General features: G+C 46.6%; 1 protein-coding gene across 1 annotated transcript in view; it reads left to right on the forward strand.

Annotated features, from left to right (window-relative positions):
- The first annotated feature begins 218 nt into the window (after positions 1-218).
- Positions 219-27,521, forward strand: part of unc5cb (unc-5 netrin receptor Cb) — a 117,113-nt gene continuing 89,810 nt past the window's right edge. Inside the window, exon 1 of the mRNA XM_053411670.1 lies at positions 219-852. Within this exon, the coding sequence (XP_053267645.1) occupies positions 720-852 (133 nt within the window). The 5' untranslated portion in view covers positions 219-719. The remainder of the gene's footprint in view (positions 853-27,521) is intronic.

Genomic DNA, 27,521 nt, shown 5'->3' on the forward strand with positions numbered 1-27,521 from the left:
AAATCAAATAGGAGACTGCAGGATCATCCTTGGAGCATCAGCGATTGTCACATGCGTTGGATCCGAAGCCTCCCACTCATCACGGGGAGTAACACCACAGCATCCATTCCTCGCTGTTGTCCGGGCCAGGTTTTGATACAGCGCCGCCACTTGCCGGAGCACTTGGATTGGCTGAAGGAGAAAGGTAGCCCGCAGAGACGGATCCTTCCTCCTCCTGCTCGGTCCTGTCAGTGGAGCGCAAGGAGCGGCGCGCACACACTCACACGTTCCTCTCACACACACACACGCACACACACTCTCTCTCACACACCGCACGCGTGAAAGGTGCAACAGAGGTGGGGGACACACCGGAGGACTTTGGCTTTAGTGCGCGCGGGACTGACCGGAGCATGAATTTGCCATTAAGACAACGATCCACACTTCTCCACAGACCAAGTGCAGCGTCCAGGGGGAGAGCGGACGGAGGCAGGTTTTAATGCAACATCTTCCCCGCACGGAGGACGATGCACCCGCCTCTTGATCCGTAGTAAACTGTCACACTTCGCATGTGCGTAAAGAAGACACAGCGCTGGATCCATTTTTACGCAGAGCTGCTTTCTTTTTTTTGGTGCGCCCGGGTGAATATTTGGCTGCGGCGCGCAACGACGACGCGTGTGCGAGCGCATTTTTCCCAGTGAGAGTCGGACTTATTGGCTCCGAGCGGAGTTTGACTCCCCGTCATGAGGTGCGGCGGCGGCGGCGGCGGCGCACGGACTCACGCACACGGAGGAAAAGTGCCCGGACCCTCTCCTGAGATGCGGACCGTGTCCTGGCTTTTGCTGCTTCTCCTTGTGGATCTCGCGGTGGCTCAAGGTAAACGCACTTTCTTGACCTGTGAACTTGGAATCGTGCACTCTCTACCAAAAAGAAAAAAGTTGTCCAAACTCCTGTGATCTTCAGCAGGGGGTTGTTGCTCATGGAGGAAACCACCTGAGCTGAGTTTAGTCACAGACGCGTAAGAGAAATAGTTTTTCCATCCATTTTGGCCACAGGCTTCCATACAGATTAGAGGATAAATCCAGCCTGTAGCCTGCATGCATCAAAACAAGTGGGCCTGATGCAGCCTCATACACCCTCACAGTTAAATTATACAAATACACAACTCAATTTCAAAGTGTAAATGAAAGGTTCCCTGAAACAAATCCTATTTATCTTGTTCAAATTCATGAACCAGAGTTGACCCACCCGTGTTTAGGGGAGACAAACATATTTAAAAACCCAATAAAGATGTGGCCACTGTTTCATTCAAGAAATTCAATACTGCTCATTTGAAAAGCACAGTGAGCATTTTGTAAACAGAAGCATATCTGTCATAGATGTGTTTCTCCGAGGAAACAAAGTGCTGCTCTATACAGAGCTTCTCAGGTCAAAATTAAATGTGCCCAATCTTATCCCAACCTCAAATACTGCTGTGCACTGAAATGATGGGGGGAAAGCTATAGGATATAAAATATATATAACATTCACATAATTATCATTATCTACTGAATTAAATTCAAGTTCAGATTCTTGGCCAGTTTTCAAATGTAATTCCACCAGGAGGTCACAGGATGAGAGGCTGAACTTTCATTCATTCGCTCAGATCTTCACTTTCCACGGTGAAACAATAACAATAACACAATTATTAAGCATTGCTCTGGCCTGATATGACGTATAATTGAGTAGCATAACTCCACGAATGGGATTTTCACTGTTTGGGAAAGTGAGCACACCCTCCTCTGATATCAGATTCAAGCTACATGCGAGATGTGATTGTCCTGACCTTTGTTCCGAGAAGTCGTCTGTATCAGGGCTGAATAACATGCCTGAAATATGAAGCGGTGAAACGTAGGAATTATCCATTTTCCTTTTCAACGCGGCACTTCTCGTTCAGACGACTTTCAAATTTGTCAGCGTCAGTCAGTGAGCACATTTTAAACCCTCGGTGTGTCCTCAGCCTTTTTCCCCTCAGTCGTGCGTTGAAAGATATTTGCTGTGAGCCCCGGAGTTGCCGTCAGTGATGGAAAGCGCCGAGATAATGCCGCGGCACCTGAAGCCATTCACTTAATCTGCTCTCTCCTGAGTGGGATTGTCTGTCAAACAAAGGCAGCTAGGAGGAACCCATGTGCGCGAGGGGTGGATGTGCATTATGATGTGTTTGTGCATGTGTCTCAGACGCCAAGTGTGCGTATGTGCTGCTGGAGTTGAAACGTAGGTGGTCTCTGCACTGCTTCTTTTGCTGGAATGAGCTGGGGCTGAATAGCATGTCAAGATGGGTGTGGAGTGGATTGAGGAGATTTTCTTTGAGGGGGGTGGGGGCTGCAGACGACAGACTTCTTCACAGAAACACCTTAGGTAGATGATTTCTCCTTGGCCTAATATATTTTTTTAGGTTCAGGCTTTGCCGCTCATGCGAGAGCAACACACAACGCTCAAATTTGCGGTCCGAGCACATCGCCGAGACGGGGATGAGGGTCTGCGAGCAACCCTTATCTAGCCGCCCCAGACCTCCATCTCTCTCCTACATAGTTAATGAGCAAAAAGGCAAGAGGAGAGGAAGAGTGGGGGGGGGGGTGAAAAACATGCACAGGTCCGGTTTCTGAAGTGAAGGGTGAGATGACATAATACCCATTCCCAAGCCCCCCCGAGAGCCCTGTGTCATTGACTGGATGGGAACACGAACAAGGTCCTCCTCTGTCCATTAGGAGGTCGATACAGCAGGAGAACATTGTTTGAGGCTAATGAATGGGCCCTCGCTATTTTTGGGCTCCGATGAGCTCCACACGCTTTCTCCGAATCGCCGGAGAGTCACTTCTTCAGTGTGAAACTACTGGTGATCAAAGTGGCTCGCTTACCCCGAGACGCTCCTCATAACGTCACCCCCCCCCCCTCCCCTTTTCCCCCCTGCGTATTTGAAACGTATTTTCCGTACATATCATGTGGCTGCTGCTGCTGCTTGTTTTTTACCTTTTGACTTTGCCTTAAGAGGACTTGCTCTTAACACACACACACGCACACACACTAACACACACACACACACACACACACAGAGGAGAGTGAGCGCTGGGGAAATGAGAGCGCTCATTAACCTGCTGAACTCTTGACAAAGGAGACAGGTTGAGACAGATATAAGCTGGGAGCTGCCGGAGAGGTAGCTGAGAGCTCTGTGACAGTAGCTTGATTGGAAACCGTCGGTGGAAGAACAGATGAACTTCTGTACTTGGCGGCACAGAGGCAGAGCTGTTATGTTTGTGTGTCCGTGTCCTATGTGCATGTTGTTTGTTTTCTTTAAAAGGTGCAGAGTTGTGATGGGAAGGCCTCCCTCTTGAAGAAAGGGTCATATGTTGGAAACAAACTGCAGGAGACGTTAGCAGCATCCATTCCTCCTGTGGGGAAAAAGAGGATTCTAACAAAAACCGTTGCTTCTAATTGGTAGATCTGAAATATTCGGATTTACTTTTTCCATGAAACATACTGACCCTGCAGCTACACTTTCGTTTATCGATTTCACATAATAAATCTGCCTCCGAGATGAGATGGGTTCAAAGAGGATTTCTGAACCACCACTGAAAATCTTGACCTCTGCCCAGGAGGTTAGGCTTCCTCTGCTTATTTATGTATTGGTTTGTTTGTTTGGGAGCAAGATTTTACACAAACTAATGGACAGATTACTGGGAAAGTGGGTGGAAGAAAGCGGTGTGGGTCAGGGGAGAACCCATTACGTTTTGGTGTGCATGGAGAGCGGGGGGCAGATCAGGGAATTTATTTTTTCCCTTTCTTTAACATTTTGAGATGGGGTGTTTCAACATTCTCCTTGATTTCTCAGGGAATAATTCATGGATCTTGAGGGAGAAGAACCAGCAAATTTACAAAAACTGCTTTTAACGATGATATTCTAGAGATAAATGAAGTGCAGTAAAAAGTAAATTCACTATTATCCTCATAAATGTAGTGGAGAAGAAGTAGAAAGTTGCATAAAAAGAAGAAGCGCAAAGTAAAGTAAAAGTACCTCTAGGTAGGTAGGCTGCTTAGGTACAAGAGTAAATGTCCTTAGTTAAATTCCACCACTGAAAAAAAACACACTTTTCCAAGGACTTGGTTTTTCTAAGTTCATTAAACCCAATCACACTGAGTTAGTATGTTTTTTTGACCCCGAAGTAGAAGTAACTTATTTAAGACTAGTTTTAATGACAGGCTGATAAAAGCAGAGTTAAGTACACAAGGTATTTCTTTTAAATTAAACTCAATGTTCGAGTTTACAGTGGTATATCTATGAGTGTGTAATATGTGGTTCAGCTTGATTGAATGTAAGTGGACGGTTTGCTCTTGGCAGACGAATGGGCTCTGAGTGCTAGTTCAAGATGTTGAATGTATGATGAGGGGAAGAGGAAGTTGTTTTCTTTCATCGATTTTCTTATTTCTTTTCATGGCCGACACGCTACACACGTTAACACTGACGTTTTCATAGTGGGTCTTCGTGTCAGGCAGCGGACTTCATTCATAAAGCTAAGCCCATGGGTGCCGGCCTTCCCCGGGAGAAGTTCAGCTTTTCCACAATGAAGCTTTTCTTTTCTCCCTCTTCCTTTTCTTACTCTAGCTCCGTGTTCCCGTCTCTCCACTCTCTGATGATGTGTCCTCCGAGGCCTGTTTATGGAGGGAAAAGTTGAACTCTCTTCTAATATATATTTCTACGGTTTTCTGAAATGTTGTGACTCAGCGCACAGTGAGACGTTGTGCGTGCAGCACACTCTCTCTCTCTCCGGCCGATCTGAGCGCCGCCTTAAGGGCGCAGGTAAACGCCAATGTTATTTCTATCGTTATTATTCTAGCAGGCTTCCATGTGGCCTGACAACTGGCTCCTCTGGGGCCACTAATTTCACAGCCACTGCGGTCATTCTATAAACAGGGCCCGTGTACGCACAATGAGCACATTGTGTTGAAGGAGCAGTAGTTAGAAATTACCTCCTGTGATAGCCTTTTGCCAGTGCCAGCATTACACCACCCCTTAAAGTCGAGGCAATTTCATGTAATTGAAGGAAATTAAGATTCGGTAACACACTCGCCCATGTGCAGGTGAAGGGAGAGGGCAAAGCAGACAGACGGTACAGTATGGTCCGACTCTGCTGAGGGGGAGCAGAGGTGCATGCTGGTTAGAAGCTGAGCCGCAGACGTGGTGGTGAGTGATAATTACTGTGAAAAGTGGCTGCTGAGTTTGCGTCCCTGCTCCGCTTGATGCCGTTTACTATTGTTATTGAAAAGCTAAATATACACACTGTGGCTATTTCCGGGGCTGGGAAACAGTTCGTGAGGATCAACTGGAAGCAAATATCCTTACTGTCATCGTGAGCAGGATTTCAGGCCAAATTCCTGCAGTGCAACTACATTGTTCTTTTCTTATTTACAAAGTATATTAATTAAAATTCTCCATCTCACTTTCCTCTCTTTGTTCTCCCTGATGAACACATTTTAAATCACTATGTCATATCTGAGGCTCATTTAATGCCTCATACAACATTAAAGATATTTTAATGTAACTGTCCCCCAGAATGCATCATGTTTAATTTGTGTATTTAATGACACTGTGTAAACTTCTCCGCAGGCTTTTTAAAACTCCCAGATTCACAGTAACTAATGCTCGTGTGTTTCTTAGGCGTAATTATGATCCGCAAAAGGTCCCTTAAAGAAAAGCAAACTTTGAAGATAATTTAATGATGACTCCAGGTTCCCGTGTGCAATAATCTCCCGTCCTTCCAGAGCGTTAGACAAAAAAAAAAAGAAAACCACAGGAAAAGAAGAGTGATGAAAAGACTGGGAAGAGGGTGATCGCAAGGACACAAGAGAAGCAAATGGGACAGAAAGATTAGTGGAGAGAGGGAGGTAGGAGAGGGGGTGAGAGTGAAAGTCTGAGAGAGAGAGAGAGAGAGAGAGAGAGAGAGAGAGAGAGAGAGAGAGAGAGAGAGAGAGAGAGAGAGAGAGAGAGACAGAGAGAGAGACAGAGAGGGATGAAAGCAAGATATGGAGTGAGGACGGCGATGGACAGGGGAGGGACGGAGAGTGTGTCATTAATCACCCTGTGTGACACGCTCAACTACAGGGGAGCTTCACAGTGCAACATTCACTTCTATTAGCAGTCCATTAGCAGAGCCCGGCACAAGTAGCAACACTTGACAGGCAGGCCTGTGCCAGAATGTCTGACCCGTGTGTCTACACACAATGTATACTGCACCACCTAGATAGTGGTGTGTGTGTGAAGGCTGGCTTATAATTGTTTTTCAGAGCAGGGTGAGTCAAAGTGCACCAGCTGGTTTATTTACTATTTCACAATGTCAGAAATTTGTGCTTTTTAGGCCATAGACCGCAAATGAAAATGATTGCATAAAAAGTCCCACTTACAAGTACACGGCAGGAGGAGATGGGACCTAATGACTGCGAGGGTGATGATAGCGCCGGTGACCTGATTTCCTACCTGCGATATGCCCCTCCACCGGAAAATGGCCCTTCAAAGTTGAGGCGGCTGATCCATTAGAGGTGCAGTCATTTGTCATTCAAAAGGCTCGTTGGGCTCTTACTCGCCCCGAGAGCCCTGTGATTACGGGATCCCAGCCAGAGGAGGGGGACAGGGGGGTGTGGACCACTGTCCCTGCTCTTGATCTACAGTTCATTTATGATTAGAGATCAGAGCCGGAAAAAAATTTGGACGAGTGGGTGGGTGGCGGCGGTGGTCAGGGGGGCGCACTGGAGAGGAGGACAGAGCCAAAGGGGGAGAGAGAGAAGTGATTACGAGTTAAGTGGCCCTTCTCATGCCATTATAAGCAGCAGGGCTGACAGAGCACATCATGAGTGAGTATAAGTACATACTCCACTCCTGCCCTTTAATTTGGCACCATGGCCTCCCCCCCCTGGTGTGTAACCGCTAATGTCTTCCTGCATTTTTGTGTTCCTAACATGTCAATCAGTGAAGGACGTGTCATTACAAACACAGGTAAAAAAGAATAAATGAAAGATAGTGGAATGGGGGGGGGGGGGGGGGGGGGGTGAAGTTTATTTATTTTATTACGCCTCCGTATAATTACCTTGTGGGGTTACACATCATGTTTTTTTCAGGGAATAATGGATTTAATTAGAAAAAATCCGGCATAATTAGAGGACTGATACGAGTCTGTACAATCTGCTGCACCTTGATTGAATTTGAAGGGACTGTGGTGCTGGAGGTTTTTCTCTCTTCAGAGTGATATTGTAGTTTAGTAATAAAGTCCATATATCTTATCTGCATTTCTTCTTGTTCGTTCTATAATTGTGTGATAAACGTCAGCACCCCCCCCCCCCCCCATACTTTAGCTGATGTAACCATCCGTGGACACACCAAAACACCAATGTCCTGTACTGTTGCCATACATGCCATTCTACCTAGTAAAGAGGATTAGGGCGCAAAATAGTCCGAGTTAGGGATTTGAGACGCTGCTGCAGGGCTGCTGCTCTTATGCATGCACACAGACACTATTAAAAGCTCAAAGTGCTGATGAGCGGTAAAAGGCAGAGTCGGTGGGAATGCTGTTATTTCCCCAATGTCCTCTAGCCGTGCTCCCTGCGGTCTCGGTTCCCCCCCGGCCCAGCGTGGAGCACGGAGCAGCCTTGGTGTCGTGGCAGGCACAGACCTGATATGGCACAGCGAGTTCAGAAGAAGCTCCGACGGTGCAACGCAAATTTAGGACACACGTGCCCTGCGTGCGGTCCGAAGGTGTGAGATGATCCCAGCTTAGCTCCCCTGTTGGATTTCAATTGGACCGAGTAGAAGCTCCGGTCAAAGTTGGGGAAAAACCACCCGTTTTAATTCCTGCGAAATGGACGGTTGGTCCCGAGCTACACCTTATAATTTACAATTTATACAAAGTTTCCAAGTGCGCTGTTTACAAAGAATTTAAATTGCTATAGATCAAACATCTGAACCACCTCCTGTTTCGTGCCCACAGCCGGTGTTGTAAACACAGTTGAGAACAATTTTTACTGTAGTTGACGTTTGCATGCAATGGTAAAAATGTAAATGTAGGTCTGGCTTCAGCGATCCTGTCCACTTTCCAATAATTAACTGAAACTGAGCTAATCCCAACAGCACAATAAGAATGAGAATAAAATGTATTTTTGGTACACACATACGCACACACTCAAACTGTGCACAGAGGTTTTACAACAACATCCACAATCCATTGGTTGGAAGTAAAAACTCCATAAACATGCTGTTCCTTTAAATGAGAACATTATAGTTTCAGTAGCTGATTGGATCATTCAGACACTGACTTTCGAGAGTTTAGAGAAAACAGTCCACAGTACGAATATCCTCATTGCAGGCTTCTTTTTCCAATCCTCCGCTCAGTGGCCGCCGGGACACCTTTTGATGTTAAAGCCAGGCTACATGTTCAGGTCTGATGAGAAAGGCCAACGTACCACGGAGGCGGTAATGAGCGAGATGATATCAGAGGTGACTCACAACACCTGAGTCACACGCGCAGCGCCCAGGTTTTGGCAATCACCTGAAATTTCATGCCTCCACGGAAATCAAGCGCACGCTCTCCAGAATGGAAATCCAGCTGCTGTCTTCCCCTCTGTTCTGACTCTGATTGACAAAGCTAAACCCTTAATCCTGGCTTTGCCCTGTCTTGTGCTCGGAGCCGCGGCTCCACCAGTGGAATGGGACTAAAGCAAATCTATGAATACCCTCCTGAAGAATAGGAACAATATTCATCTGTAATAAGTCATTTTCCGAGCCGCCGTCTATTTCGTTAAGCCCCCGAGTGGATACAGACGCACATCTCATATACCTGCAGACTGACGCGCCGGCTTCATTCTGCCGTTGAGTGTGTCACATCTCTGCATTGTGGAGAAGGGTGGTGGTTTCCAGACGCTGCACTAATGTCTGGTTGGGGAGGGTTGTGGTCTATGTATGTCAGCAGAACAGAGAGGGAGAGAGGGAGGGGGGGGGGGGACCACAGGACCTGGCTGAAACATGAGAGCCGGAGACCCACGCTCCCCATTTCCTGTCTCCACTTTATCAGCATCTTGCTCTGTGTTATTTCTGTGCTCTTAAAGCATCCAGTGAAAAGGCTCGCCACAGATAAATGTTTGTTCCTCCTCGTGCTTTATGGGGCTCAAATGAGGGACTTTATCCCCCCCCCCCCCCTCCTCCCCTCCGTCATTCTTTTTTTTTCTTCCTCCATTCCTGTGTCTGCTTTGAGATGCCACAAGAGAAGTTATGGCCTCTGGTTTACATTACGGTTCCTTAAAGATGGGCTCGGGAAGTCTAAAAGGACAATGCCTGTACTTGTTTTTCTAAAGCAATACTTTTTTTTTTTTACTAGACAGTCGGGAAAGGGCAAGAGAGGAGGCGGGTTTGTTTAGTTCCAGCAACATTTGTGTTTATTCTGCAAGAAATAATTATTCGCAAACACATCCGTTCATTTAGATCTGAGGGATGAGAAGTCATTTTCTTTTTGAAAGGACAGTCATTGTCGTGCTCTGGTCATTTCACACTCTTTCTGCCCTTATCACCTCGTATAATATTTTCCTTTTGACTCACATAATTCGGCGCGCTTCTGTTTTTCTTTGCTTTCCATAAGACCGCAATGTTGTGTAGATGTGTGTCTTTTGTGCGCGCGTGTTGTCTATCCGTGGCCTGTGTGTGTTTGTTCAACAATAACCAAGTCTCTTTCAGATAAATCTATGCGAAAAAACCAGACCATTCATCCCCAGGAAATCAATCTTTCTCGTAATTCCCTTCATTTTTCTTCCATCTGTTATCTACTGAGCTGCCAGACTTTTTAAACAGAGCAGACCATTACCAGAGGGCAGAATTAAATGTGTGTCAGAATGCCAGCCTGTAAAGTTGTTGTTTTTACTGAGTTAAATGAGGTGCTAAATTAAAGCTTCACAATTGATAGGCAGCGTTGTATGATTAACCCTCTTCTCATCAAACCCTCTATGTACCCCTGCTTACAAGAGAAGGGAAGAGTCAAAATGTGTGTTAAGAGTTACGCTACTGAAATCACGCTCGACTGTCCCAGGCATCTTTGTCGTCTTTTTGCGTAATTACTCTGTGCAAGTCTCAGCAAACTATGTGGAGTTCATGACCAGCATCGTGGAAAACGTCCTGTGAACCACCCAACCCCCCCGCCGCCTCTCATACCTCCCAGCACCCCTCAACCCAAACACCCATACTCAGTGACCTCTTTTCTTCATTTGGGGCTTTGTTACTGTGAGTCCAGTAATAGTTTGCAACTCGAGATTGCTGGTGGGTGTTAGCACTTTCCTGTGTTTGCACAGCGTGTTTTTGTGAGCGTGGCTATGTGTGTGTGTCTGTGTGTGTGTGTGTGTGTGTGTTTTCCATATCTCAACCATCAGTCCCTGGTGACCTAAAGTACTGGCAGACAGTGTTTAACTGGGGCAAACTCAATGGGTCTAATTTAAATGGGGCCCAGACAGAAGCCCCACAGTGAAGAGTTACTTTATGACTCCCAACATGTAAAGCACACTGTCGAAGCTGCAACGATCCGTCTGCCTTTTCTTCATCCCCTCCTCCTCCTCCTCCTCCTCCTTCTTGTTCTCCTTCTTGTTCTCCTTCTGCTTCTTTTCCCCCACTTTTCCCTCCTCTCGAAAATCCCTGAAACTAGAGGGTTCCACGCCGTGGCTAAGTGTCTCTGTTGTCTTTGATTTGAATGCATTCTTCATTTAATGAATCCTGTGGAGATGAGGTTGGTAATGGCAGAAAGCAGCCTGCGCCGCTCTGAAAGTTCACCGCTCTAAATGTCAGAATTATTAACGAGCTCCGAGTGCCGGTCCCGAGCTTGTCCGACATGATGTTCCATAAAGGATTGAAGAAAAAAAAAATGAAAAACCAAGTGCAGCTCCCCTCGCCTTCACAATATTTCTGTGTCTTCGTCGGCTGAGAGTGTTGCATTAGGAGACAAGTACGCTGCAATGAATGCAAATCCTCCACGTCGTGTCGGGGACTGGCAGCTGACGGCAGCCTCCAGCTGTGCATTTGCCCCTTTCAAGGAGTTAACCAAACAGTAGGCAGAAGGTGAATAATGGATGTTGTTGTGATGACTGCTCCGAGATGCAGAAAGGGGAAGAAAAAAAAAGAAAAAAAATGCAGGAGTTCTTTCCTAAACCAGGTCAAATGTCTGAATTGGCCCTATTTTGTATACAGAGGAGCGCTTCTTGCTCCAAATTCCTACAGTAAACACACAAGTCTTGTTTGCTGTTTAACCTCCCCGGGCTCCCAATCTGTTCAGGCATAGAACCCGCAATACTGGTACAGACACTCACTGCAGCGTGTATGCCAATACCCGACCTCACTGTGCTGCCTACAGATTAGAACATGCCCTCAGCGGTATCGCAGCAGGAAGGATCAATTTCTGCATTTTTTTCCAAATATCGTCTCAAGCGTATATGGATTCATTTTTATGACTCGCCAGTAATAATATGGGGGATGATGAATGATTAGTATTTTTGTATACGTGTTCTCTTTTATTCATTTTATTGAGAATCCATTGGGATTGGGCCGACACCCGTAGAGCATTGCTCGTAGAAAATTGGGGATTTTACCCCCCCCCCCCCCCCCTCCAGTCAAGTTGATGGAGAAATTCGATCCATTTGGAAAAAGTGACCGCGCTCAATGAGATGACGGACTTGTTTCACTAATTCCGGACCTCGGTAAACTATGACCCCATACAGTACCAGCTGCACATGGCGTCAGCACACTCGCTGTAAGCCGATACGCCGTAATGGCTTGCTGCAGATACGCCGGACCATGTGCAGCGGAAACCGATAATTCGGCGGTGACACACCATGCATAGGGGTTCCCATGGTGTTTAGGCTGACGTGAGGTAAACCGATCCGTCAGGTAAGAGCTGACGTGGGGGCTGGGGGGGTTAGGCCAACACAGGGTAACCTCTGCCATGTAAAGGAAGGAGCAGTGCACCGGTAACTCATTCCTCCTGATGAGTTCCCTTCACTAGCTGCTTGTTTAAAAATCCGAAGGCACGCATTCCTCGCGCCTCACATTTAGAAAGCTGCCCGTTAGTAAATCACGGTGTTCTGGTTTTCACAAGTCTTGCTTGCTTTTCCGCCCTCGCCACAGTTTTTTTTTGCTATCGCTGTTTCACCATGCCAAATGTTTTATTTAGCAGCCTGCTCCCCGCGCAAGACCTGTACCAACAGAGGCAGTGATACCGGCCAGAAGGAGAGGCTGAGACAAGGAATAGGAACGAGACGGAGATAGGGGAGCCACTCCTAAGCTGCGTGGCTCTTACCCACAGGATGAACAAACGGAGAGCATCCACATTCGAGGCACATTAACCCACAGCTATTCCGGGGCGGCTTTGTGTGGCTTTTTGTTCGTGGAAAAGAGGCAGGAATCTGGTAAACAAATGCAACAATGTTGAACACACCAATGTGTTGTAAGGATCGGGCAGCTTTGAGCGTTACCGGCTGCGATGCGCGTTTCAATCCCCCTGCGATTGTTTTTTTGTTGTGAAATTTGGCGGTTTAATCCGAACCTTATTGTGTTGCAGCTCTTGTGAAACGCCAGATACCAGCGCAACCTGGTTTTGGTTTCGCCCCCTTCCATTTCCCCTCGTTGGCATGTTGTTTTCCACGTCGATTCAATTCGAGGGCGAGGGCCATGAGAAACGTAGATTTGGAATATTTACACTGTAGCTTCCATTTTGGCACTAGTTTGTTTTAATAAGAGCTTGACAGAATGCAGTGTACGCTGTCTGGGGAATTTCAGCGGGGCCGTGTCAGATCCAGGGAGCATCGGCGGTCACTCCCCTTGACACACGCTGCTCTGTCTAAAGTCAGTAGTTGTGCGGAGGCGAGAGAGTTGGTCAAAGCCCTTCTCACACGCACAGGGGCGGGCAACAAGCACCGGACAAGTGGGAGGACAAAAGTGATCAGCACTGTGATGGATGTGTCACAATGAGGGGATGTAGCTGTCTAACATCCATCAGCGGTTAAATGTTTTCTTGTGCACAGCCCGTCGCATCCAACTTGACTCTTCATTTCTCCTTTCTCCTTTGGCCCCGTTCCACCCCCCACCCCCCCACCCCCCCACACACTCTTAGAAGAGGCTGGGTGTCAGACAGAAAAAAAAACAAAAACCTTCTGTCAGAGCCTACAAAGACTTTTTTTGTAAATGCTTCCAAGTTTATTTGTTGCTGCGCGGCCTCAAGTCAGAGGCAGACATCTCTGTCCTTTGTATCCGGGTGGTCTCTCGGGAGCGAAGCAGACATTTTAATTCAATCAGCTGCAAACAGCAATAATGCCCCCCCGCACCCGCACCCCCAAACCCACCCCCATCCTGCTAAAAACTCACTCATCTCACTTCACTGATAGAATTACGAGCGGAGCTGCACTGGCCATCTTGTTGTGATTATAGGTGTTTACATGGGAGGGAGGTGTTTACTGTGGAAACTGCAGCCCCCCCCCCCCCCGCGGCTCATTTAGCTACTGGAGGAAAAGGGCTGCTGTGAGATTTCATTTATTTATCATCATCTGGAAGAGAGTCACAATGCCGCTCTAACCAGCGTTGTGATTGTGCCGTCCCGAGTCCAATTCCCTTGAGACGAGTGGCTCCGGCTTTAGTGGGAAAAACAACTCCGCTTAGACGCAAGGACACAGGGATGAATACGTTTGTATGTGAGAAACAATTTGAAGCAAATACCTGAAATAGTCTCTTCCTTTTTCTTTTTTTCTATTTTTTTCCCTTTGGAGAATAATCAAAATAAGTTGTGCAGAGTGTATTTGATCCTCAGTGTGTCGAATTCAGTCCTTTTATCATATCCATACAAAGTACAAGGGGTTGTGAGTGATTGCATCCGCAATCAGTCTCTTAAACTGCACGAGACTTTTCCAAAGGACAAATCGAATCATTTGTTTTCCATTTCATATTTTTGAGTACCCCGTCCACCACTGGCCTTGTACCGTTCCATTATCGAGTGATAACGGAGCCTCGCTGGTCTCACTGATGGTCACGTCGCTTCTCTCCGGCCCCTGCACTCTGCCTTATTGGTGTAGCATTACGCGCACCGTTTAGACCATTGTTTATTCCACAACATGCCACTTGTTATCTCCCGCAGCAAATGGCCACGTCTTTACCAATTTCGTCAGTCTTTTGTCTGCTGTCTTCTGTTTTTTTTTTTGGGCCTCCCCGCTGGATGAGCAGCCATTTAGCGCAAGGGTCAGGGTTGTAATTGACAACCACCACTAAACAAATCGGCTCGGCTCGGCGGTAGACCGACCCCCACCCCCCCCGTCCCCCACCCCACCCCGCCACTCTAATCTAACTAATGCACCCATGTGTGTGCCGGAAAGTGAATTAAGCATAGAAAACTCAATACCTGATCCATCTGACAGAGCTGCCTGTGTGCACATTAGCAGTTTCTCTGCAGCCTCTGTAATTGTATTACACAAGTTGGCCGCTCTAACGATCAGGGCCTTACACACACTTACACACTTCTGCACACTCTCCCTGTTGTCGTTAATCGCTGCCTTCGCTGGCCCCGGAGGCGTGCGGCAGGCCAAGAACAGAGCGATGGAGGAGGAGGATGATGAGGCGAGGAGTTCAGCTCTCCCTCAAGGCTGATATGAAATAATGTCATAGACTGTGTCCCTTCCTCTCTGTGTGTGTGTGTGTGTGTGTGTGGATGCATGTGGGTTCTGAAACTGGTGTGTTGCAGTGGATCCTCTGTTGTCGTACTGTTGGAATCTGCCTCTCTGCCTTCTAATCAGTGACTTTCTGGGCACTCCCGCTGTGTGGCCCTGTTTCTGTTCCGGCTTCATCCGGCGTCCCCCCCGCCTGCGATCTGCGGCGCCGTCGGCAGAGGGGCCGCGGCGCGATACGACAAGGTTTCACTCTCCCCCTGTCCGACCTGCCCACTAATCTCCCTTGACCCATGCTGACGTACGCAAGGTTAGGACAGTAAATCTCTGCGATGGATCACCGGTAGATAAGGGGGGGGGAGTTGTAGATGTAATCAGTGGATGGAGATGTAATGAACAATAAATTTTGATCACATGGATGTAGTAAACACCGTTCGGACCATTTTTCCTCCTTAAAGACTTTAGTGAACTTTATCGGACGGCGCGAAGGAGGGGGAGGAAGACAGGGGAGGAGAACAAAAGGGCCGAGAGAGGGTGATTAAAAGGGTTGTTGTGTTGATTTGCCGTGTGTTGCCATGCAAGCAACCATTTGCTCCGGCCTCGCTAATGGAGACTTCAGTTTGAATCCAGGGAGAAGCTCTTTAAAATTGTATTCCTTCTAACAGGCTGATTTATAATGATGAGCCCCAGCCTCTCTCCGGCACAGCAGGACATCACAAAGAATCCAGGGAAGCGAGGGAACTATATATAGGGAGACCAAGAGGGGACTTGCTCTAGGCATGAGAGAATGCAGCAGATAGATGGTGAAAGATGACCTCGCCGCATGTATAGATGCACTGTGTTGTCCGAGAGACCTTTGTGACCTTTAAGTAACCGCTGAGGTCACGCAACCCCCAACGTTCCCAGTTCACAGGGTTCACAGATATCCTACCTGCCAGATGACACCCCATGATCCTTTGCCTGAGAAGATGTCAAGTTTGTGTGAATGGGTAAAAAAATGAAATCCCTTGGGGTGGACTTGTCAGAGAAGAGGTCATCAGATATGTCTGTCCGTGCGGGTGACGTGTGCGTGTGTGTAGTGCGCATTACAGGGGAGGGACAGGGAAGAGCTGGGATGGGCAGCTTTATCATGCTTATCTGAAAGGTCACTCCGTCATTGTCAGGCTGCACTTTACCGAACCTCCCTGTTGTGACCGCAAGGCAACTGATCTCGGTGAGACGGACGAGGGACAGGGGCTGAGAGACAGAAGGTTTGAGCCTCGAAAATACTGCAGCAGTTTGTAGCACATGTCCATAAGTTGCCAAAATGAGAGCAAACTTCCATCAACACGATTCCATGGGAAGATTGGTTATAATCCATCCAATTGTTTTTGCATAATCTTGCTTGAAAACAAAAAAAAACGCCTTGGCGATGGTAAAATACACCTGTAACTCAACGGCATATTTTCCTTTGAATCTTTATATCAGTGTATATCCACATATCTGCAAATTAAACTAGAAAAAGACATTGTCACTTTATTCCTCTCCTTTGTTTGCGCATGTTCAAATTTTTCACAATAAATTAACAAGAAGTTTAGTGGAGCTCCACGTATTCGGTGGAACTAAAAAAATACAAAATAAATTGGGGAAATATGTCAAAAATAGATGGGCGAGCTTACGAAGGGTTTATTTGGGTCTCGAAGTGCAGTTATCAGTGAGGTGTAAATGTAGGAGCTTGTTCTCATTGGTCTACTGCACAAGTCAAATCTCTGAGCGACACTAATCCTACTGGTTCTGCTGGTTCTCCCTCCTCCCTTCTCCTCCCATCATCCCTCAGCAGGTATTCCTCCACTGCCAAAGTTCCTTATCTGACAACCCCCCCCCCCCCCCTTCTTTCTTCTCTCGTTCATCCCACCTCCTTCTCGCCCGGCTCTCCTCTCCAGCACTCTGTTTGTTTTCACCCTTGTTGTCTGAGTGACATTAGCCACAGTAATCCAATTGAAAGTTCCTCAGACCCAGAGCCCGGTTCTGTGGGGTTGAGGCATTTCCATGGGGATTGCATGGATTCCTAATTAAGCTCATTAAAGCTTGTTATTAAAGCTCGTTAAGTCTCATCCTGACACGGTGGCGCGGCTCCTGGTGTCTAAGTTTACTAATTCAGACACTAATACACACGTGCACACACACACTTTCACTGACACACACACACACACACACACACTTTCACTGATACACACACACACACACACACACACACACAGAAGTCACCAGGATAATGTGCTTTGGTCGGGTGTAATTAAAGTTCTCGATAAGCCCTGAGGTTTTCCCGACTTCTCAGTTTGAAAAAAATACGCACAAGGATTTTGTGTACGGTATCATTTACATGCCGAAACACAATCACTCGCTCTCGTGCACACGTTGCACGAGTGGGAATTTGAGAAAAAGAAGCCTCGTAAAATGTACAACACTTCATTCAAGAATGATGTGTGAGCCATGGGACATGTGCGTATTTCGGTAAAGTTGAAGTTTAGGGAGGGTGGTGTGGAAGTGCAGCGTTTGCCGGCAGTAAGAGGTTTGAATTCTGGTTCACCCGGGGCCTTTCTTAAGGACTTTGCATATTCTCCCTGTGGCTGTGCAGGTTTTCTCTGGGTACGTCAGCTTCCTCCCGAAGTCTTAAATTATGCAGATTGGGTTTAGGTTAATTAGAGACTCTAAATTGGCTGTTGATGTCAGTGTAGTGTTATTTTGTCTTTGTGTGTCAGTTCTGCGATACGCTGGCTATACCTGTCCAGGGTTTACCTTAACTCTCACCCACTGTCAGCTGGGATTTGTTCCATCCTTAAAGAATGAGCGATACATATGATGGAAGGATAGATAGAAATTGAGGGAATATGTCAAATCTCACTTCATTTTTCACTCTCGCTCTGAATCACGCTACTGTGTGGCCCTTGACCTCACCGAGTCTACGCATCATTTCCAAATATTGTTCTTCTGCTGCGAGGTGGAACGGTAAACCATGATGTTTTCGGGGTCTTCAGGGAACTGAGCGGAACAGCGAGTGTGTGTAGAAAAGAGCGAGAGAGAGAGAGAGAGAGAGAGAGAGAGAGAGCGAGAGAGTGAAAAAGAGAGTCTCCCCTCACAACCTGAATCAGCCCTTTGATGCTGACGGGTCTTGACATCAACAATGTGGCCTTTCACAGCCCTCATCCACCTCTGAGGAGCTGAGCAAGAACGCACACTTATTCAGTGTCTCTCTCTCTCCCCCCCTCTCCTGTTACTTCCCCTGTAGTCTTCACAGTTTATTTTACTGTAGCCTTTTTGTGCCCATTCACAAAAAAAAGCTGAAAAGAGAAGCGGGAGTGTAAAAGGAAGAGGAGGGAGTCGTCAGAAGGATTGAACGAAATAAATAAAGAGTCCATCAGGTTCGGTGAGAGATGTTCATTCTGCTTTTTCCCAGCAGAGCAAATGAAGCTCAGCGATCCTGTTAAGTCGAAAATTACCGTGTAAACACCAGAGAAACGAACAGATATTTAGCTGAGTACAGAGGAGATCTGAATGGGTCGGGGCCTGAGGGACCCATAAGACGGTGGAGTTCTTAAATGCCCACTCACATATCTTCTTTTTCCATTTGTTCCCACAAAATACTTCCTTCTTTCCGTCCTTCCTTTGACATGAAGGGATTTTTAAGCCCAACACTATTTAAAATCCATCCCGTGTCACAATGGCCGTTCTTTAAGTGTCTGGTCTATAAATGAAGTCCACTCCAGATGGATGCTCAAACACTCACAAAGTCCTCTGAAGGGAGGTTCTGAGGTCCGGGCCTGCCAAGGGACATCCATCACTGACATCGCCGCAAATTTAGGTGACATACTCGGCAAAACATGTCCAGCTGTGTGCGAAAGAAATACATGAACTCAGTGTTTCCGTGTGTCTTTTTATTCTTTCAATTTTTTCACTCCGTGCTTCTCGACAGCTTACAAAAGCGGACGGTGATATCAAACATGTGTTTCTTCAACGCACCACGTGTGAAAAGAGTTGAACGATGATTCGCGCTGACAAATGATGTTTCCAGATGTGTGCGTCAGGCCGGCGGAACATCAATTCCCTGAACTCAATCTGTGTTTACTCTGGTCATGCTGTGACGGACCTGTTAGCATTAATTAGCATCGGCTCTCCGGTAATGCGCCGTGTGCTACGGGCAGAGAATCGGCGCTGCCTGCCTGTGCGCTGTGGGCAGACACATTTATGGAGGTTGACGCAACTTGACAGAGGTGATGATCTCTCCTCAGGGCTGTGGCCTTCTCTGAGCTTTAATGACAATACATGAAAGTGCCATGATGACACTGACCCGGGGTTTATTATGCTTCTTTGAATATACACCAGTTAACTTCTCTCAGAAGTAGATGCATGCTTCAAATTCATGTTAAACAGAGCAACTCTTTCTACTTTTTTCATTTCCTTTCATTTCTTTCTTCCGACTTGTCTTCGAAACCAGCAAGAGGCCAGTGGTTAGTTTGCTACCTCCGTCGTCTCTGACGTGCACGACTTAAACACATCTCACAGAGCACGCTATTTCCTGAAGATGAATAGTACTCTGTGATGAGGCGAGCTAAATGCATCCAGTCATTTCCCCCTGGAGCACGAGTCTGTGTTTAGGTGATGGGTTGAGCTGAGGATGTGGGCAGTTGGAGTACGGCTATTTGGTGCCTTTTTCCCCGCCTGTTTCCTCGGGCCTCTCTGCCACGTGGACGTCGGGCCATTGAAATCGGATGTTTGTTGTTTTTTTGTTTTTTTTCAACCTCGGGGAATGACTTGTGCGGTCAAGCCTCAGCCCCCAAAAACTAACCTGAATATCAGCAGAGCCAGATGAAGAGTTGCACACAGAGTCGATTTGATCTTAAGGAAGATACTTTTCTCCTGATAGTGAAATTTAACTTCCCATTGAGCCTTCCAGCATTTTAATAACCAGGCTGTTTCACTCCACCTGCCTTTCTGTCTCTGCAGTCGCTTAGATTTTGCGGTGCATGTGGAAATACTTGTTGAAGTAGGGGGGAGAGATTCTGGCTTATTTCACTTCTTAGATATTGTAAGAGGCTCCACAGAGAGAGTTATACAGTAACAGTCTCTTTGTAACTTTTTGGGGAAATTGTGCAGCACATGCAATAGTGTATTGGAGCAGCTTTTGGACATTTCTACTGAAGCTTTGCTGTTGTCATTTAATGCAGTTATTACTGCTGTTGCCGTTTCGTGAACACCAGCTCATACTGGGTGGTACGGTGGTTAGTGCGTCGCCTCACAGCAGAAAGATTCCCAGTTTGAGTCTCGTTTTTTGGAGTTGGCATATTCTGTCTGTGGGTTTCTTCCACTGCTACAGTCTAAAAGACATTCAGATTGGGGTCGGGTTAATTGGAGGCTCTAAATTATCCATGGTGTGAATGTGAGTGTGGTTCGTTTTGTATGTCGACCCTGTGATAAGATGGATACCCCCGTGTCTTGCCTAATGTCAGGTGGGATTGGCCCCAGCTTCCCCCCTTTGACCCTCCAAAAAGAATAATTAGCTTTCGATGATGGATGGAACAGCTCACACAATAATTTTTTTTCCTTTACAGAATTTCTCAGAAAAAACATCCAGCCTCCAACAATTTATATTTTGCGATGCATAATCAATTAGTTTCTGGGTGATTTTATTTTCCCACTTAGAGTGCAGGGATTACAGTAATGGCTGCAGTGGACATACAATCCTTCTGCTGCCCACTGATGAATTAGGAAATCTTGTTTTCTCAGCCTGTGAGCACTGGGTCTAGTCAGCTGCTGTCATGAAGCCTTTGAGCTCTTCCCAGCTGCTGCCTACCCGTGTGCCTGCATCCGCAGCTTCAGTGGTCAGAGGCTCATATTCCAGTCTTTCTGACTGGGCTGCTTTGCTTTGATAGTCAGGTCTGTTTACCGCCCCATGTCCTCAGGGCTAACTGGGCTCAGATCACCCTCAAATGAACTGAAGAGTGAGGGAAATATTCAACACAGCTGTGCTTACTCCGAGGGCCGGGTCCAGGAGAGACACGCTGCTCTATATGCTTTCAGGTACAGGGCAGGTCTCGCCTCTGAAGCTGTCTTCAGAGAGCCTATTTGCATTTATAAAAATGTTTGCTCGGACACGTAAATAAGGATCTCCCCGATGGTGAGGGATGGGAATGTAAAGAGAGAAATGAGCTGGATGGGGATAAAATAATTCTTAACAGGTAGGAAAGCAGATAACTCAGGGGCTGCTGGGGAATATAGCAGGAACTCAACCGAAAATCAAAGGGATTGGTAGCGTAAAGACTCTAGCGGGCAAACTATCCTTGAGTAAATCTATCCAGTCGCTCCATAGAAGCTTAGATTAAGAAAAATTGTCCTCCATATGTCTGATGCGGGTTTGTTGTAGACTCCCAGTTGAGCAGCGTTCCCCTCATCCTGGATGGCTTCCCGTTCCACTTTTAAGATTCATGTGCGATGAGGAAACATTCAGCTTCTTCTCGCTCACTCTCTCAAGATTTGTCTCAGCCGCCTTTGTTGCTTTTACCAAGTTACCATCTCAGTGTGTCTGCACAACACACACTGAGGCTGGCAGCAGCAATATGAGTGGCACAGGGAGACTGCCGTGTAATGAATAGAGGGCATGGCTAGCTGTTTGGCAGGATCTGATGGGAGGGGATACACATATGCCGCTAAAGTGGGTAGAGTCGAGAATTATGACAGGTAGTGTGGAAACGGCCTTGACCTGCCAATGACCAACGGTCATCGTGTTTCCTGCACAGTTCTGGTTTAGTATCAAACAGCCAGGCGTGGAGCAGTTGTCACTTGTATGTGATTATGCTGCACGATGTGGCCAGATGTACGATAATTAACATATTTGTACGATCATTTTGCCTTCTGCATGATGTACGATAATTCTATCAACTTGTGACACTTAGTATTATAGAGTTTTATTCTGGAAAGTAGAATATGGATCACGTCTGTGGTTATGCATCTCTTCTCACGTGACTTATTTTCAGCCAATCATCCTTGTGATGATGAACGTGACCACAAAGTGCTTCCTATCTCATGCTTCAAAATAAGAGCCTTGGGCCTTGAAAAGGATCGTATCCGCACAATAAAAAGCTTCTTCATCTCGACAGAGCTGCGAAACTCTGGTACTGAGCGTCCCATATGTTTTCTCGCCGCGTACAATAATTTCCCTCAAAATACAATAATTGTAAGCCTCTGGCACGATACTTCAACATTTCCCCTTTGGCAGCACTAACACTGCATGGCCGCGCTTAGCCTGCTTCAATAATCAACCTGTACTTAATTCATGAGCGTGGCCTTGCAGATTGATGCATACGTCTACATGCCAAGTGTTTGTTTGCCTAATCAAGGATTCATAATGTGACTCCTTCACTCTTACCCCCTTATCCCCCTTTGTCTCCCTCACACATACAAAGCTGCATGTTTGTGCCAAAATAGACCATAAACAACTTCATTACTACATGATAGGCTTAGTTACCGTCACGAAAAAGATTTACATTTTTCCCTCGTTAATGCAAAGCACATTTGACAAATGCAAATGTGCTGAATTGTACTGTTTCCATTTTGTTTTCCTGAATTTTCCGAGTGTTACCGAGGGAATTACTACCTATAATGTGAAACAACTGTTGTCAAGAGAAGTGGAAAGTCCTGAGCAAGCACTGCGAACGAAAAACATGTTGTGTGTGTGTATCCACACTGCCCACTGTGTTGCTGGCGCCCAGGCTGGCCCCCTGTTTGTGTGTGCATCCTGTACCCCTCTGCTTCACCGGCCCTCCCTATGTTTCTCCATATTTCCACTAGTTCTTTCCATCCAAGCTTTGCCTAGTGTGAGTTCTGGCATTCCGGCCCTGCCCTGCCCCTCTCTACTCGGCTCCACTTCCTCCCCCTGGCTTGGTGGCCTGGCTGCCCGGCGGGGGCAGCCTGCTCACCTCCGGGGCAGCTGGCATGCCTGATGGCCCCATTCATCAGACCTGAGGGCGAGAGTTGGGGGCCCACTGTGGGAAGGGGGGGTTGCATCGTGGGCCTTGTTGTTGACTTTATTGGGATAGTTATTAAATAAGCCATGATGACAGGGGAGACAGAGGAATGCTTTCAACCCACTCTGCAGGAGTTGTCCTACACAAACCCTGGGACTGGATGGATTTCAGCAAGGACGGAAGGAAGGAGGGACGGAGCAAGGCAAACAGTAATTCTGTGCGCCTAAAATCACAGGAGGGGGCAAAAAAACAAGCAGAAAGATATATTTACAGAGACAGTGACTTAGAGAAAATGAATTGGGGACTTGGAAGAAGACGGGAACATTAGGGAAATAAGCAGAGTTTTGAGGGAGGAGGGTTTGTTGTCATTTAAAGACAGATGACTTGCCCAAGGCGAGGGGCTGGCGGCTTGCAATGTTGAGGCTGGTGGCTGAATGGCTGATGACTGAATGACAGAACCCCTCCTGAGATTGGCCATTAACACACACAGCGCACACACACATAGAGTCCATTGAGTGTCCCAGCAGGGGGAAAGGCATAGCCTCTGGGCCAGGGGCCAGGGGAGGGATCCAGAGGGCAACGAAGGTCTCCCCGCAGTTTCAAATACAGCCAGCAGTTAACTATTGGCATGGGAAAATCCTCCAGCCCTGTGCCTCCACACCCTCAGCTGCATTCAAGCCTAACAGTAGCACAATCCTTGTGTGTGTGTGTGTGCGTGCAACTGTGGGTGTGTGTGAGATTCCCTTGACCCTAACCCTGCTCCACAGCTGTTGAACAAGGGAGGAAGAAAGCCGTAGCACCAGAAAGAAAGCAAGGGGCACAGAGAGAATGGACGCAGGAGATGAGAAAGCTTGAATGTAGTCCCTGGGGGCCGTATGAATGACTCACTGACATTCTACACTCTGAAGTCTGGTTGTTCGGTACAAAGCTTGAGGAATCAAAAAGAACTTTCATTCCGACGCATTTATTACCACATTTATCTTTCAGTTCTTTGTACCAGACTTTTATGCTAATACTCACTGGACCTTCTAATGTACAACATTACCTGGGCTTTACATTCATATCTCAGGGTATTTTTAGGGACCATTGAGGATGTGCTATGCAGAAGATAAACACCACTTATCTTTGAAATGCAGAACAGGGCCACACTCATTGTTAAAGACTGCACCAAGCATAGAAAAAAAAACTTGTGAAATAAGGCTGACTAAAGAGAGAATCTCAATCTCAAGTGTTGCCATGGAAAAATATTCTCGAGGGCTCAGCCTCCCATCACCATCCCTATTATTTACTTGTCTGCTTGAGAGAACCTGTCGGCCCATCACAGGGCCCATATCTGTCAGTCAACAAATAGCAATTCACAGCAATTAAACAGCAGGAATTGACACCACCTGTCAGGTGTCAGAAGTCTGGAAAAATAAAAGGATGCACAGACTTCATCACAAATGCATTTGAAAGGTTATGGCCGTCTTGAAATATTTTTCCTCTTCTTACAAAAGCACATTTGATTGCCGTGTTGCTATGAAATCAAAGCCCTTGACCAACACAGGGTCTGCTCTGTGTGGTGAAATGTTCTCAGTGGAGAAGAATGGTAAATGTACTGCATTTATCCAGCACTTTTCTAGTCTTCCTGACCACTCAAAGAGCTTCCACAGTAAAGTTGCACTTACATTCATACTGTGCTTCTATACTCTGCTCTTTTTCTATCACTTATCATTCACACAGCTGGCGCATCCGTGGGCCGGGAGGGCAATGTAGGCGTCAGCTTCTGGCTTAAGAACACTTCAGTGTCGGCTGGAGAAGTTTGGTTTGTTGATGACCTGCTCTATCCTGAGCACCGGCTGCCCAAAAGCCATGATTATGGATTTTATGGTACTCTACTGACAATGATGGTCACAAAACATTGTCGCACTTGTAGGTATCATAAGCAGTTTTCAGACATGAATGGTCTGTATTTATGGTCTGTATTTATATAGCGCTTTTCTAGTCCTGATGACCACTCAAAGTGCTTTACAGTTCAGCTTTCCATTCACACACGCATTCATACAGTGCATCTATGTGCAGCACTTTCTCTATGAGGGGCAATTTGAGGTTAAGTATCTTACCCAAGGACATTTAGGCATGCGGACAAGGAAAGACTGGGATCAAACTGCCGACCTTCTGGTTAGAGGACAATTGGCTCTTCGGCTTACACTTTGGCTCCAGAACGACCGCTCTAACCCCTGAGCCACAGATGCTCCTTGAACAATTGTCCAAACACTAACCGGACTTTGCCCTTCACATCCGTAGAACGCAGAAAGTGTCTATCCAGGACGCATTCACAAAAACAGGAAAGTCTCTGGAGTGTTCAGGTAAGAGTTGGTGCCTAGGTAGAAGATGCAGGAGGCAGGACATGACGTTTTTTTGGCTTGTCATGTGATTACCTTCTCTCTGTAAAACATCAGGTCACCGTGATTGTGGGTGGAAAAGTAGATCCGTTAGAGCCAAGTTTCCCATGAAAAAAGATTACCCATGTTAGCTGCTCGTTACAAATAAACAAATACAGCTGGTAGCGTAATGAATTGCACTTCAGAGCATGTGAACATGTTCGAGAACCCGTGTACCCTTAAGTCCTAGAAATGCACTCAGGGGCAAGCGTGTGCCCCCAACCGCCGGTTTTCAACCTTCGCCTGAGTCTCGCAATTATCTTGTCAATTAACCTGGAGGAGGAAGGATAAGTGGCGCACTTGTCTCCTTCACTCGCCTGCGGTTTCCCACTCCTCTCAAATCCATGCACAGTGGAGTGAGAGGGGGGAGAATGATGTACGTTGTGAAAATCAGGCTATGGTTGATGATTTTTCGGTTGCTCTGATGGATTTTGTTTGATTAAACGAAAAAGAAACACAGGCATAATTTTGTTTGATTTCAAACCTCAGATTTTCCTCATCTTAGCAGAAAATTAAGGTTTGTGCCTCATTAAGCATTTTTCAAGGGCTATTATGCCATCAACTAGCTTTCTATCTACAAAATACAGTATTTCATCATCTCCAAAACCTCCCTCCCCCTCAAGTTTGTTTTCACACTTTTATGAACACAAACCAAGAAACCAAAATGCCTCTCTCATCCACCGAATCATCCAACTGAATAGATTTACTGTACGTTGTGTGTGCTTTGTTCCACATCTGCAACCGCCTGTGTCACATCTGCACAGGCTCAGCAGTGCACACCGAGCAAATGAGTCCGTCTGTACGTCATTTATTTGAGGGGGGGGGGGGGGGGGTAAGCGGGGACAACACAGTAACATCTGAGCGAAGCGAACCACAGTAAAGCTCGTACCCCTGTAGGATCCAACTCTCTGTGTGTTGTTTTTCCCTTCACCTCAACGGTAATGACAGCCTCCTTGTTGAAAACCCCCCAAAATAGTGCGACAGGAGATGAATAACTGAACCGTTTCATTCATTTTTAACAACGTGTATCAAATGAGATGGCGTACGGTTCGGGGAGTAGCAGCTCGGATAGCGTTTGAATGACGAATGCCACATTTTACTCCGCTGTGTCCAACGCGTCAAGAAAATCTAAAATTTTGCGATGTACCCCAAGGAGGTACACCGCAACTAAAACTTGAGCTCAAACGTATGGAGTGTGAATGCATTTTTTTCTTTGGAAAATAGACTCTGACAATCTGTGGAAATCCCTTTTGTGTTTACTAACTGTTCTAAGGAGAAGTCTCTGAATAGAGATGGACAAAAGAGGTTGTACAGTCAGCGCAGGCAGATAGTCAATAAGGGAAGACGGGCTTGGCAGCTTGTGGTTTCTTTCCCCCTCCCTTGCTAACTAACTCATTATTCTGTATCAACTCATCGGATGTCTGCTGTCAAAACATGTTTGTTTACAGCCAGACCACTGCTGACAGATGAGAAAGGCTTTTGATAAGAAATACAGTAGCTAACATTATTTCATCAAGGATAAAGCAACAAGGACATGTTTAACTCCACATATTAATGCCTTTCGGTTTGCACAACCCTCTGTGTATGTTGTGAGTTAAGAGCAGTACATTTAAGTTTTGATATCAAGCTGTTCTGCCCATGTTTCATTTTGGGAGAACAGATTTTTCGAGATGAGTATATTCACTTAGCACTTTGTTAGGAACACCATAATAATAGAAGCTCAGATTCCCCCTGATGTCTGAAATGACGTTTCAAAATTCTGATCCACGTTGACATGACTGCATGTTTGTTAGCTGCACTCTCATGTCGTGAACCTCTCGTTTTACCACATCCCAAAGGGGTTCTGCCGAATTCAGATTTGATGACTGGGGAGGTCACTGAAGTGAACTGAGCGTTTTTGATTGACATGACCTTTTCTTTGTGGAAAGGTGCGTTGTATCGTAGAGGAAGAAATACGGTAACAGTATTAGTACTAGGTAGACTGCAGCATTCAAACAATGGCTTATTGGCATTAGGAAAACAAAGAAAACATCACCCTCCCCATTAGTCCACCGCTACCTGTCTGCACAGTTGACACAAGGCCGGCTGGGTCCATGGAGTTACGCCGTTGACGTCAGATTCTGACCCTACCATCTGCAGCCTCAGCAGAAATCCAGACTCTTCTAACCGGGTTGTTTTTTCCAGCTGTCCAGTGTTGTCCGCTGCAGCCTCAGTTTTGTGTTCCTGCCTGACAGGAGTGGAACCCGACAACAAAGCCCATCTCCCTCAAGGTTCGACGTGAGGTGCATTCTGAGATGCTCTCCTGCTCACCACAGGGTGGTTATCTGAGTGACCGTGGCCTCTCTGTCAGCTCCAGCCAGGCTGACCATTCTAATCTCACCTCTCTCTTCAGAAAGGTGTTTTTCTGTTTGTAGAACTGCTGCCC

The sequence above is a fragment of the Pleuronectes platessa genome, chromosome 19 (genome assembly GCF_947347685.1).
Source record: "Pleuronectes platessa chromosome 19, fPlePla1.1, whole genome shotgun sequence".
Taxonomy (NCBI): Eukaryota; Metazoa; Chordata; class Actinopteri; order Pleuronectiformes; family Pleuronectidae; genus Pleuronectes; species Pleuronectes platessa.